The sequence below is a fragment of the Prinia subflava genome (genome assembly GCF_021018805.1).
Source record: "Prinia subflava isolate CZ2003 ecotype Zambia chromosome W unlocalized genomic scaffold, Cam_Psub_1.2 scaffold_33_NEW, whole genome shotgun sequence".
In the NCBI taxonomy this organism is placed as follows: Eukaryota; Metazoa; Chordata; class Aves; order Passeriformes; family Cisticolidae; genus Prinia; species Prinia subflava.
Window position 1 is genome coordinate 1,789,127 of NW_026960610.1, and position 14,423 is coordinate 1,803,549.

The window sequence follows — 14,423 nt, forward strand, 5'->3', positions numbered from 1 at the left end:
CTTTTAACACCTTATGACATCCGGAGTCTAGCTCGTACTCTGTTTCCACCTGTCGAATATGAAATTTTCGAATCAAAATGGAGTGAGTTAGCAAACAGCACAGTGGAGCAAAATGCCACATTAGGCCCAACTGATGTCAGGCGCACGGTTGATACCGATAAGCTGCTGGGCATCGGAAATTATGCCGATGCCAATGGACAAGTTGGGTTTGCGCCCTTGGTGCTTGAGTGTGGCCGAGTTTCTCAGGTATCGTGGGCATGATATGCTCACAGATACCATTTGAGCTATTCCAGACTAGGCCAAACTAGGCCTCAGGCCTGGGCCTAGTAGGCCGCGGAACGTTCCGAGTACGTAGTGGCAGATAACCTTATCTCCTACTAGGTACGTGTTAAGGTATGGCCACTCGCAGCATGGAGGTAATGGCACTAGATCTCCGTAGCCACCTTAATCCTAGATTGCTTACATACTTCTGTATGCTCACTGCCTATCACAATGCACCTGCTACTGTAAACTATCTGCTCTGTACTTAACCGGCCATCTCGCGGAATAAAGCGGAGTTCGTGCTGGAAACCATACTGGTTTGGTCTCACGTTACTCTAGTCCCCAGTCTTTCCAGGGTTCAACAACAGTGGCGCCCGAACCTTAGAGACAGAGCCCTGGATTTTAATGAAATATAGAGCTTCGATGCTGTGTATTAATTAGCTTCAATGCTGTGGATTATTTAGCTTCAATGCTGTTAATTAATTAGCTTAAATGCTGGAAGCCCTCGCTTGATTTTGGACGTGTGTGTGTCGCTTGCGATCTACGGTCCGGAATTCCGAGGCAGGCTGGGGAGCGTCGGCTGATTGGATTGAATAGAAGGCGACAGTGACACCTGCTGTCAGTGGAAAGAAGGTAAGAGCAGCGGCGCGGATGGATTCACTCACGGAACGCGACTATATAGCTGCCACGCAGCTATTAGCGTCCATTGTCTCGAAACGGGGCGAAAAGATCAGAGATTCTGATATAAGTCAGCTGGCCCAATGGGCTAAAAAGAAGGGAAAGTTACAGCAGCCCTCGCTTTTGTTTAGCGAGACAGAATGGAAGGAGATCGGAGATTTACTGTGGGACTCGGTAGTTTCACAGGGAAAAGACGCAAAACTCTGTTCGGAGTTAGGCGTCACGTGGAAGAAAATTATAAATACGCTACAAACCTTTGCCGCGGAGCGCAGAGCTGCCCAAGCCGCGATTTCCGCATTGGAGAGAACGGCCCCTTGCTCTCCTGACCCGGAGACCGTTCCTTCCCAAGCGGAAGAGCGGAAAAAAGTATCCAGAGTTGCGAGATTTTTCGGAATTAATTCCACGCATCCGGTGAAAGGGAATGCGGCCCCCCTCTGTTCCTCCCTCCGTGATGTGGTAGACGTAGCCAGCCATGCGGTTGAGAGACCGAGCGAGAGGCCGGAAGTGTCCTTGCCGCGGTTCGGCGAGAATGGCGTGGGGGAGGAGACGAGCCAGCCGCCAGACCCGAGGGGCGTGGCGAAAGAGGAGGCAGGCGGGACCGGCAGCGGCGCAGGGCGGGCACAAGTGACGCAGCCAGGAGGCGGACTCGGAGGCGGTGCCACCGGCGGAGCGGAGCCAAACCCCTCCCCACCGGAACAGGAGCTGACGTCAGCTGCCCACATGACAAAAACAAAAACAGAGAACATGGCGGCGCCCATGACCGGATCGGACAACGCGAGTTCGATTCAACCTGAGATCCCTGCGCCCCCACAGCCTGCATCAGTGGGACCCGCCACCCATCCACGAGCGTCTCACTGTCCTCTGCCAGAATCTGACTCAGAGGAGGAAGCTTTGGAATCGGAAAACAGCTGTGCGACGCAAACGCCGGAAAAGCCGCAGAGGTCAACGGAGCTGCAGCAAATTATAGCAGAGCTTGCTAAGCTCTCTAACCGGCAAAGTCAGCTGGAACAAAGGACATTTGAATTATCCAAAACATTCCCGCAGAAACCATGTACCATACAACCTCTGTCATCATTACAGAGCCAGCAGGCGTTGCCATCCAATGCCCAGCAGATGGCGCTGCCTGCCAACCAAACTGATCCGCTGCTGAACCGCTGGGCTGAAGTTAAAAAACATGCCATCCTCGATAAGGACTTTGACGCAGCCAATGTTATAGCGTGCCCTGTGGTGATTGAGCAGAACGTTGCCAGATGGCAACCGCATGAATGGAAAGTACTGCAATCTGCAAAGCAGACAGTTAGTCAGTATGGAATTCGTGCGGAAGCTTCCAAAAGTATTATACAATACATCTTCACTGCTGACCTCTTGTGCCCTGCTGACAGTTCTAACATTGCAGCACTTCTGCTCACGCCATCTCAGTTTCTCATTTTTGAAAGAGAGTGGAGACGCCTGGCAACCGAGGAAGCCAACAGGCATCAAATAGTGGGAGATCCATTTTATGGGATTCAGCCGGACATGCTGACGGGCCAAGGAGCCTATGCCACGACGAATGTACAGCTGACTTTTCCCATCGAAATCCATCAACTCTCCCAGTCACTAGCCTACAGAGCTTTGCTGTTGGTGCCAGACAAAAAGAAGCCTCCATCCTATGCCAACGTCAAACAGGGAGCCACCGAATCGTTTGCTCAATTTATAGATCGTCTTTCTACGGCATTGAGAGATGCCCCAGATCTGCCTGACGAGGTGCGAGACCACCTGTTTCGTTCTCTGGCATTTGAGAACGCCAGCGCACGCATGAAAACCATTCTGGCCTCCCTCCCTCAAGGCTGTGGCGTGGACGAAATGTTGGTGAGAGCAGCGAGAGCAGAACAGTCCAACCAAACAGCAGCTTTCACAGCGGCAATGCAAAATGCAATGCAGCAACAGGGACATGTTATCGCAGCTGCATTGACGGGAAAGCCCTTCAACCGTTTTACTAACAAAAAATCAGTGGCAAAGTCCCAGTGCATCCGCTGCGGTGAAATGGGTCATTTCAGGCGGACCTGCCAAAAGCCTGTTTGGTGTCAACACTGCAATGTGGACACTCATGCCACAGAGGTCTGCAGGAAACAGGGAAACTTCACGGCCAGCGCGCCGAGGCAGCGCGCCAAGACACAAATCAATGCCTCAACCCACCAGACCCCAAAAAAGAGTCATTGAGACAGACCAGACCTGCTGCGTGGAGAAGTGTTGGTGTGGACATAACAGCAGCAGAAGAAGTCACCTTGCAAGATAAGGAAGTCACTCTGATCCCGACTGATGTCTCTGAGCCCATCTATAATACAGTTTCCTCAGCTGGAGGTTTGATATTAGGAGGAGCCTCCACGAGCAAACAGGGTATTATGGTGGTGCCAGGAGTCATCAATGCTAATTACACTGGACAGTTAAAAGTAATGGTTTATGCCCTGCAGCCTCCTGTGACAATCCCAAAGGGGAGCAAGATTGCTCAGATCATCCCCTTTGAGAACATCCTGCCACGTCGTCAGTCCCAAAAGCAGCCTGCGGAAGCCGAAGGCGGAGCTGAGAGCTTTGGCTCTATGGGACACAGTGTTTTCCTTACAGTGGATTTACACGAGCGGCCACGGATTGCAGTGAAACTGCAACGAGGTGATGAAATTATCGGCATCGAACCACTTCCAGACACCGGCGCAGACATATCTTTAATTAACAAATTACATTGGCCTTCTCATTGGCCTTTGACATCCCCCTATACCCGCGTTGTGGGTGTAGGAGGCCTGACTGTTCCCTCAATAAGTGCAGATCCTATTCGGATCATCTTTGAAGATGGACAAGTGGTTGTGGCGCATCTATATGTTGTGCCAATGCATCAAGAGATTCTAGGACTCCTAGGTAGAGATGTGCTTTCCCAAATAGGGATGGTTTTGACTACTGACCGGCATTTTCCTTAGTGGCCACTGCAGAGCAGCCACCCATTTTAAAAATCACCTGGTTGACAGATACCCCTGTGTGGGTTGAGCAGTGGCCAATGACAGAGAAGAGGCTGCGAATTACCAAGCAATTGGTGCAGGAACAATTAGAAGCAGGTCACATTCGACCCTCAGTGAGTCCATGGAACACACCGATTTTTGTCATCCCTAAAAAATCAGGGAAATGGAGACTGCTACATGACCTTCGTAAGGTTAATGAGCAGATGCAAGCGATGGGTGCTTTGCAACCAGGCTTGCCAGCACCGACCATGATTCCGCAAGGGTGGGACATTGTGATCATCGATTTGAAGGATTGTTTTTTCACGATCCCACTCCACCCTCAAGATACTCAGCGCTTTGCCTTCACTGTGCCATCTATTAACAGAGCAGCGCCAGCACAACGGTATGAATGGGTAACTCTTCCTCAGGGAAGTCGTACCTCGCCTACCATGTGCCAGATATTCGTCAATTGGGCTTTGCAGCCGATTCGTCAGCGTTTTTCCAATGCAATGATTTATCACTACGTCGATGACATCCTTGTTGCTACTAAGGAGCCTCTGCCCACAGAGGACTTGGACTGGTTGATCACGCAATTAAAACATCGTGGTCTGACTGTGGCCCCGGAAAAAATACAACGATCAGCCCCGTGGAAGTACTTAGGGTGGCTGATCACGAGTGCACAAGTCCGGCCACAGAAAATTACTTTACATACCAACATTTCAACGTTATATGATGCTCAGAGACTTTTTGGAGACCTGCAATGGGTTCGTCCCATTGTAGGAATCACCAATGAGGACTTGCAACCGTTTCTATCATGGCTACACGGTAATGATGCCAGTAGCCTTCGACAATGTACCCCTGAACAGCAACAAGCCTTAGTTAAGGTATCAGAGAAGCTGCAACGGGGTTGGAGCATTCGCCGCATAGAACACCTGCCACTGTCACTGTTCCTCTCCAACGCAGATGCCTGTCCGTTTGCCATCATTTTTCAATGGCAAAAGAAAAAGGGGGAACACCAGTCTGGGTTAAAATCGACAGCTGGGGTGATTGAATGGGTGTTCTTGCCGGTGCAGCCAAAGAGTCGTGTTATGACAAGAACAGAAGCCCTTGCCGCGCTCATCAGAAAAGGGAGAGATAGGATCTTAGAGATCGATGGGGAAGAACCGGCAGATATCAGTGTTCCGATCAGAAATGAAGATCTGGACTGGAAACTGAGACATTCTGTGGAGCTGCAAGAAGCATTGTTGGGTTTTACAGGTGTGGTTCACAACCGACAGCCAAAGGGTCCGATGTGGACTCTGATTGCACGCCATCAGTGGCTGGAGAAGCCTTTGTGTTCCATGACACCTGTGGACGGCAGAACAGTTTATACGGATGCCGGCCGAAAGACACAAAGAGCTGTGTGTGTGTGGAAACAGCAAGGAGAATGGAAGCAGCATTTAATCCACAGTGAAGCCGGAGACAGCTTGCAGACCATGGAGCTGGGAGCAGTGTGTTGGGCTTTGCAAACCTGGAATAAGGAACCTCTTAATGTGGTGTCAGATTCTTTGTATGTGGTTGGAGTGGTACAAAGAATCGAAGATGCACTCATTAAGACCACTCAGAATCAGCGCCTCGGAGAACTATTTCTGCGACTGAGGAGCATACTCAAACAGCGTCAGCATGCCTTTTGCGTGATGCACATTCGTAGTCATCAGTGCAACAATGGTTTGGGAGAAGGCAATGCACGGGCAGATGCTGCAGTCAGTTGCGTTGCCCATGTCCCTCCTGAAAGCAAATTTGTCAGAGCTCGCAACAGCCACGAGAACTTCCATCAGAATGCTAGAGCTTTGCGTCGTCAATTTCAAATATCTATGAACGATGCACAGGGGATTGTGCGTGCCTGCCCTCAATGCAGTCATCACGGGCCAGGTCTTGGCCTAGGCACGAATCCTCGAGGAATGAAAGCCCTGGAACTGTGGCAAATGGATGTAACACACATCCCAGAGTTTGGAAGGTTGAAATATGTTCATGTCACTATTGACACCTACTCCAAATTCATTTGGGCCACAGCACAAACTGGGGAAAGAGCTCTGCACGTTGAGAGACATTTGACTGTTTGCTTTTCGGTGATGGGAGTGCCAGCAGAAATCAAAACTGACAATGGTCCAGCTTATGCGGGACAACGAGTTGCTAGGTTTCTGCAAAAGTGGGGAGTCAAACATACTACCGGGATTCCTCACTCTCCTACTGGCCAAGCCATTGTGGAACGGGCTCATCGGACGCTGAAAGAGTATCTCGCAAAGCAGAAGCAAGGCAATGACCTAGATGTGACCAATCGTTTATCTAAAGTACTGTTCACTTTAAATTACTTATGCCTAGCAGAAGGGCGAGAAGAGCCTGCGGTTGTCATCCACCACCAGGCTGTGAAAGAAGGGAGACCACAAGCAATTCCAGGACTTTACGTATATCATAAGGACATGCGAACGGGTGAATGGCAGGGACCCAGTCCAGTCTTGTTTAATGGTCGCGGTTATATGTGTGTTTCTGCAGGAGAAGCAGGACCTGTCTGGGTGCCGAGTCGCTTTACCCGTGCGTGTCCACAAGAAAAGATACCAACCGGCGGTGACACTCACAGAGACAGCGACGACTTACCTGAAGCACCTCAAGAAGACGCGGAGAGTGCTGAAAATTGACTGTTTTAGTACTATATCATTGCACTGTTGTTGTGTGACACTTAGAGGCACGATAAGTTATTGGTTAGGGTTTTAGGTTGATAGCCTGTGTGCTACACTGTGTGCTTGTCACAATGGGTGAAATGTTAAGCATGAGGGTGTTGGTTTTAATCAGTGTGGTAGTAAAAATAAGAGCAGGGATGTTTGACATTGACACAAGGGAGAACATGTGGGTTACTTGGGCCAAACAAACTAAACAGGATTCCTTTTGTTTATCTCTAGCGACGCCATCCAATCCTTTTAGAACCTGCTTGATTGGAGTTCCACTGACCTCCATGGCAGAGTTCAAGTCTTTAACTCCTGTCAGGATTGACCCAAAAGGTGATTTAGGGCCACAAGCTGCTGCCATAGCGCGAAACCTTCGAGCGGCTGGTCCAGAACCTCAGGAGCTTGATCTCTTAGGTTCTGTGCCAGGAAACTATTGTCTTGTCTTTGGGCGCTTTGCAGTGAATTCTAGTCTATTAATCATAGATGAGCAGCAATTGAAAGGCCACGCTACGTGGCTGTCCCCTCATTCACTTTTGTATTACAATTACTCTGAGTATTGTAATAGTTGGGTCAGATCTGTCACGCAATTGACAACAGCTGCTAAGAGATTGCCACCAGGAATCTTTTTAGTTTGCGGAGATAGAGCATGGTCCACAGTACCTCAGAACAGTGTCGGAGGACCGTGTTATTTTGGCAAACTAACTCTGTTCGCACCTAGCATTCACCAGGTTCTAGGCTTGCCAAGGAAGGCTCAACGAGTCAAGCGCAGTATGTCTCAGCTAGGTCCCAACTGCAAAGATCACGTTACCCTATGGCAGCCTCCAGCCGTGATCTCAGCATCCATTTTTGCCCCAGGAGTTGCTTCAGCACAAGCCCTCACACAACTGAAACATTTAGCCTGCTGGACAGGAAAACAGATTAACATAACGACGAAGTTGTTGAGTGAGCTTGCTGAAGATGTTAGTGGCATTCGCCATTCAGTGCTCCAGAACCGAGCCGCGATTGACTTCCTTCTTTTGGCTCAGGGGCATGGATGCGAAGAGTTTGAAGGCATGTGCTGCATGAATTTATCAGACCACTCACGGTCGATACATAAACAGTTAGCGCAGTTGAGGGACAACATGAAACACCTTGTAGTTGAGAACACTCCGTTTGACAATTGGCTGAAGTCTTGGAATCTCACTGGGTGGATTGTGGATTTAATTCGTTTTGGTATAATGATCTTTATTGCTGTCATAGTAGTTTTGACAATAGTGCCTTGCTTGATACAATGCATGCGCAAATTAGCTGACCGTGCCTTAACGTCAGTTTGGATAGCCCAAAAAGAAAAAGGGGGAACTGTGGCCGAGTTTCTCAGGTATCGTGGGCATGATATGCTCACAGATACCATTTGAGCTATTCCAGACTAGGCCAAACTAGGCCTCAGGCCTGGGCCTAGTAGGCCGCGGAACGTTCCGAGTACGTAGTGGCAGATAACCTTATCTCCTACTAGGTACGTGTTAAGGTATGGCCACTCGCAGCATGGAGGTAATGGCACTAGATCTCCGTAGCCACCTTAATCCTAGATTGCTTACATACTTCTGTATGCTCACTGCCTATCACAATGCACCTGCTACTGTAAACTATCTGCTCTGTACTTAACCGGCCATCTCGCGGAATAAAGCGGAGTTCGTGCTGGAAACCATACTGGTTTGGTCTCACGTTACTCTAGTCCCCAGTCTTTCCAGGGTTCAACAACACTTGAGCAGTGCCAACAGGTAGGCATGGCAGCTCTGGTTCAGACCATAGCAATGGCTGCTCCAGAGGAACCGTTTAACACAATTGTTCAAGGAGCTGATGAGACATTCCTGCATTTTGCAGGAAGGCTGACTGCTGCAGTGGAAAAGCAGGTCGGTGATCCTGAGCATAGGAAGGTATTACTTAAGTACCTGGGCCGAGGCAACTGCAATACTGATTGCAGGAAGATCATCGACACACTTCCTGGTGATCCGTCCATCGCTAAGATGGCAGAGGCCTGTGCAAAGATAAGCACACGTAGCCGCAAGTTTGTGGCCTTGGCTGATGCTGTGCAGTCACCTGGGGCTATGGCTGTACAATCAGCCATGGCCCCTGTGATGCAGCCTGCTTGGAGGGGCCCTCAGGGCAGGTTGCAACAGCAGGGCAGTCCCAGAACCAGGAAAAAACAGGGGAAGAAAGTGCAAAAAACCACGGCCCCCTTGTTTCTGTGCGCTCGATGTGGAAAACCAAATCACTTTGCAAATGATTGCAGGGCGACGGTGCATGCTAATGGCCATCCCCTTCTGGTGTCGGGAAACACGAAACGCAGCGCGAAGCAGAGACGCGCTCAGACACAAGTGTCTCTGCCCCCACCCGAACCGATGGAGGTCTGCTTAGCAGGCTTGCAGCCAGCACCCGCGGCTCAGCGGGTGTTGACGTCTGCACAGCAGAATCTGTCCTCATAAATTCGGACAAGATACACAGGGTCCCCTTGGATGCCTTTGGTCCTTTGGGTGATGGCATGAGTGCTTTCCTCATGGGGAGGTCTAGTGCCATCATTCAGGGTATCATTGTGCACACAGGACTCATCGATGCCGACTTTTCAGGGCAGATTCACGCGATGGTCTCCACGTCTACCCCCCCTCTGACTATCCCAAAAGGCACACGAATTGCTCAACTTGTTCCTTTTAAGTCTTCTATTTCCAGGACGGAGGACCGGTCACGAGGTGACGGCGGCTTCGGCTCTACTGGGCCACCTCAAGTGCACTGGACTGTTGCCCTGACCAAAGACCGTCCTGAGATGGTGTGTACTGTGTCCATGGCTGGTGCAACGCCGCTAGAGATTCAACTTCGCGGCCTCCTGGACCCCGGGGCCGATGTTACGATTTTCTCCCTGGCGGCTTGGCCCCCTCAGTGGCCTTTGAGCCTGGTGCAGACACCTGTGACGGGCATAGGAGGAACGAAGCAGTGCTACGTGAGCCAGAATCCTGTGACCATCACCAACCCGGAGGGACAGACGGCCACGATTTGGCCTTATGTTACGGACACTACTAAGAACCTCTGGGGGAGGGATGTCTTGGCCACGTGGGGGGTGCGACTCACCACGGATTTTTAATGGGGGCCACTGTGATGAAGGGCGCAGAGTGTCCCACGCCTCCTTTACGGTGGCTAGTGGACAAACCCATCTGGGAGAATCAGTGGCCCCTCTCTCATGACAAGCTAGTCGCCCTTCGTGAACTTGTTCAGGAGCAGTTGGACCAGGGGCATCTAGAACCATCTACCAGTCCCTGGAACACTCCTGTGTTTTGCATTAAAAAGAAGTCTGGGAAATGGAGGTTGCTACAAGACCTCCGAAAAATCAATGCCGTGATGGAAGGCATGGGGACATTACAGGCGGGCATGCCATCGCCTACCATGCTTCCCGCGGACTGGCCGGTCCTCATCGTGGATCTGAAGGATTGTTTTTTTACGATCCCTCTGCATCCCGATGACAGACCAAAATTTGCCTTCACGGTACCAACAATAAACAATGCTGAACCGGCACAGAGATATCAATGGAAATTTTTGCCTCAAGGAATGCGAAATTCCCCGGTACTATGCCAATGGTATGTGGCCCGTGCCTTATCTGGAGTCCGCAAGCAGTTTCCTGACGCTCACGTCTATCATTATATGGACGACATTTTGGTGGCTGCGCCCACCCAGGATGAGCTGCTGAGGATACAGCCTCAGTTGTTGAATGCTCTGCATTCACATGGACTGCAGGTGGCTCCAGAAAAGGTACAACAGCAACCTCCCTGGAAATATTTAGGTGTCAAAATTCTGGAACGGACTATCCGTCACCAGGAGGTGCAATTTGTGCAACCTGTGAAGACACTGAATGATGCTCAGAAGCTGGTAGGTGTCATCACTTGGTTACGTCCTTACTTAGGACTAACCACCGCACAACTGTCTCCCTTGTTTGAATTATTAAAAGGGGACACTGATTTAAAGTCACCTCGTCAATTGACCCCTGAGGCACAAAAAGTGCTGGAGGAGGTGCAACAAGCTGTTTCAGCCCGCCAGGTGTACCGTATTGAACCTTCCATTGATGTCACTGTGTTCATCACCACTCCTGATCTACATCCTACAGGTATCATTGGCCAATGGAACGATGATTGGACTGATCCTCTGCACGTCTTGGAATGGGTCTTCCTGCCTCATCAGCCGCACAAGACGGCAACTGCGTTGTTTGAATTGATTGCGCACTTGATAATCAAGTGCCGGCAACGCTGTTTGCAATTGATGGGTGCAGATCCCTCAAGAATCATACTCCCGGTTCAGAGGGAGGAATTTGATTGGAGCTATGCGAACAACGTGTCGCTACAAAGTGCTCTAGAGGGTTTTTCAGGGCAGATCACTTATCATCTGCCCAGCCACAAGCTATTGCAAGTGGCAAAAGATACTCGATTTTCATTACGACCCAAAAATAGCCAAGAGCCAGTGCAAGGACCCACCGTCTTCACTGACGGTTCAGGCAAAACAGGAAAAGCCATTGTTACCTGGAAGGATGGATCTGAATGGCAGATTTTGGAAGGCCATGAGGACGGGTCAGCCCAACTGGTTGAACTAAGGGCTGCCGTCATGGCATTCGAAAAATTCTCTCAGACACCCTTCAATCTGGTCACGGACTCAGCTTATGTTGCCGACATTGCACAGCGATTAGGGTATTCAGTCTTGAAGGAAGTCAGTAACCCTGCCTTGTTTCATCTGCTGAAGACCTTGTGGTGTGCAATTCAGTCCAGGGTTCATCCCTATTACGTTCTGCACGTTCGAAGTCACACAAATTTGCCAGGCTTCGTAGCGGAAGGTAATGCAAGGGCTGACAAGCTGGCTAACCCAGCATGGGTTGCTCCTCAGCCTGACACACTCGCACAGGCCAAGGCATCGCATGGGTTCTTCCACCAAAATGCGCATACGCTGCAGAAGCAGTTTCACCTGACGGCCACTGAGGCTCGTGACATTGTTGATTCTTGTGACGACTGTCATGCCCTTGGTGCGCCGTTGCCGGCAGGGGTTAACCCCAGGGGCCTTAAGGCCTTGGAGCTTTGGCAGACCGATGTCACCCAGGTCGCCGAGTTTGGCCGGCTCAAGTATGTGCATGTCACGGTGGACACATTCTCCTCCGCGATGTGGGCTTCGGCTCACACTGGAGAGAAAGCCCGCGATGTCATTGCCCACTGGAGGCAGGCCTTTGCTGTACTAGGCATACCTTCTGTCGTGAAAACTGACAATGGTCCTGCTTATGCCTCTCAACAGGTACGGCAGTTCCTACAGGCATGGGGTGTGACTCACAACTTTGGCATCCCTCATTCTCCAACAGGACAAGCAATTGTAGAGCGTGCTCATGGTACTCTCAAGCATGTCCTCCAGAAGCAAAAACGGGGAATGCAGGGTGAAACACCACACAGTCGCTTGGCCAAAGCATTGTACACCATCAATTACCTTACAGTTCCGCAGAACTCAAGTAACCCTGTGATTGTAAACCACCTCCTCTCGTTGCAGGCTTCAGATGACACGCATCAGCCTCGAGCGAAGGTTCGGGTCCGGAATTTAGTTACCAAACAATGGGAAGGACCCTATGACCTGATCGTTATGGGGCGTGGGTATGCGTGCGTGTCCACAGATACTGGGGCACGCTGGGTACCTTCAAAGTGTGTCCGTCCTGACCTGAGACAGCAGAGGCAGAATCCGGCTGATAGGCGAGATGGAGGCCGTGACCAGACTGAAGGTCATCAAATGGATGAATCCTTGGGCGATGATTCGGACGCAGATGACGCGAGTGATCGCTCTGATGATTCCTCCATGGATAATCATTGAACTCTGTACAGTTTTTTCTATTGTAAAAATTGTTCATTTTTCTTTTTTCCTTTTTCTTTTTTTAAAGATAAAAAGGGTGAGATGTCACCCTGGTTTTGAAGACTTTTTTAAGCCTTCTGTTATGTTCTTCATATTGGAGTCAGAAGTTTCACCTTATCACACCTTCTACTATAAACACTGGCCATGTTTTGCTAACTGTCTTTTATTGTTTACATATTTCTAGGTAGGAGGAGAAATGTGATTGACAGTTAGCTCGACCAACGTGGATTGAGAGGTGGAATTCCATCCTCCAATCCACGGGCACCATGGCAAATGTATAAAACTGGGTTTTGTAAATAAACTCGCTCTCTTTTCCTGCTTCGCTCACCAGCGTGTCCTTGTGTGGTTCTTCCCGTGTCCACTGTGACAGGCGGTGAGCATACAGAAGTATGTAAGCAATCTAGGATTAAGGTGGCTACGGAGATCTAGTGCCATTACCTCCATGCTGCGAGTGGCCATACCTTAACACATACCTAGCAGGAGATAAGTTTATCTGCTACTACGTATGCGGAACGTTCTGCGGCCTACTAGGCCCAGGCCTGAGGCCTAGTTTGGCCTAGTCTGGAATAGCTCAAATGGTATCTGTGAGCATATCATGCCCACGATACCTGAGAAACTCGGCCACAGTTCCCCCTTTTTCTTTTTGGGCTATCCAAACTGACGTTAAGGCACGGTCAGCTAATTTGCGCATGCATTGTATCAAGCAAGGCACTATTGTCAAAACTACTATGACAGCAATAAAGATCATTATACCAAAACGAATTAAATCCACAATCCACCCAGTGAGATTCCAAGACTTCAGCCAATTGTCAAACGGAGTGTTCTCAACTACAAGGTGTTTCATGTTGTCCCTCAACTGCGCTAACTGCTGATGTATCGAGCGTGAGTGGTCTGATAAATTCATGCAGCACATGCCTTCAAACTCCTCGCATCCATGCCCCTGAGCCAAAAGAAGGAAGTCAATCGCGGCTCGGTTCTGGAGCACTGAATGGCAAATGCCACTAACATCTTCAGCAAGCTCACTCAACAACTTCGTCGTTATGTTAATCTGTTTCCCTGTCCAGCAGGCTAAATGTTTCAGTTGTGTGAGGGCTTGTGCTGAAGCAACTCCTGGGGCAAAAATGGATGCTGAGATCACGGCTGGAGGCTGCCATAGGGTAACTTGATCTTTGCAGTTGGGACCTAGTTGAGACATACTGCGCTTGACTCGTTGAGCCTTCCTTGGCAAGCCTAGAACCTGGTGAATACTAGGTGCGAACAGAGTTAGTTTACCAAAATAACACGGTCCTCCGACACTGTTTGGAGGTACTGTGGACCATGCTCTATCTCCGCAAACTAAAAAGATTCCTGGTGGCAATCTCTTAGCAGCTGTTGTCAATTGCGTGACAGATCTGACCCAACTATTACAATACTCAGAGTAATTGTAATACAATGGTGAATGAGGGGACAGCCACGTAGCGTGGCCTTTCAATTGCTGCTCATCTATGATTAATAGACTAGAATTCACTGCAAAGCGCCCAAAGACAAGACAATAGTTTCCTGGCACAGAACCTAAGAGATCAAGCTCCTGAGGTTCTGGACCAGCAGTTCGAAGGTTTCGCACTATGGCAGCAGCTTGTGGCCCTAAAGCACCTTTTGAGTCAATGCTGACAGGGGTTAAAGACTTGAACTCTGCCATGGAGGTCAGTGGAACTCCAATCAAGCAGGTTCTAAAAGGATTGGATGGCGTCGCTAGAGATAGACAAAAGGAATCCTGTTTAGTTTGTTTGGCCCAAGTAACCCACATGTTCTCCCTTGTGTCAATGTCAAACATCCCTGTTCTTGTTTTTACTACCACACTGATTAAAACCAACACCCTCATGCTTAACATTTCACCCATTGTGACAAGCACACAGTGTAGCACACAGGCTATCAACCTAAAACC

At 49.7% G+C, this 14,423-nt stretch overlaps 1 protein-coding gene across 1 annotated transcript; it reads left to right on the forward strand.

Moving 5' to 3' along the window:
* Positions 1-234: 234 nt before the first annotated feature.
* On the forward strand, positions 235-8,348 carry LOC134565068 (uncharacterized). The gene is made up of 2 exons (XM_063424446.1): positions 235-894; positions 6,438-8,348. Exon 2 carries the CDS (start codon positions 6,694-6,696, stop codon positions 7,999-8,001), a length of 1,308 nt encoding a protein of 435 aa, XP_063280516.1. The 5' UTR covers positions 235-894; positions 6,438-6,693; the 3' UTR covers positions 8,002-8,348.
* The last annotated feature ends 6,075 nt before the right edge of the window (positions 8,349-14,423 follow it).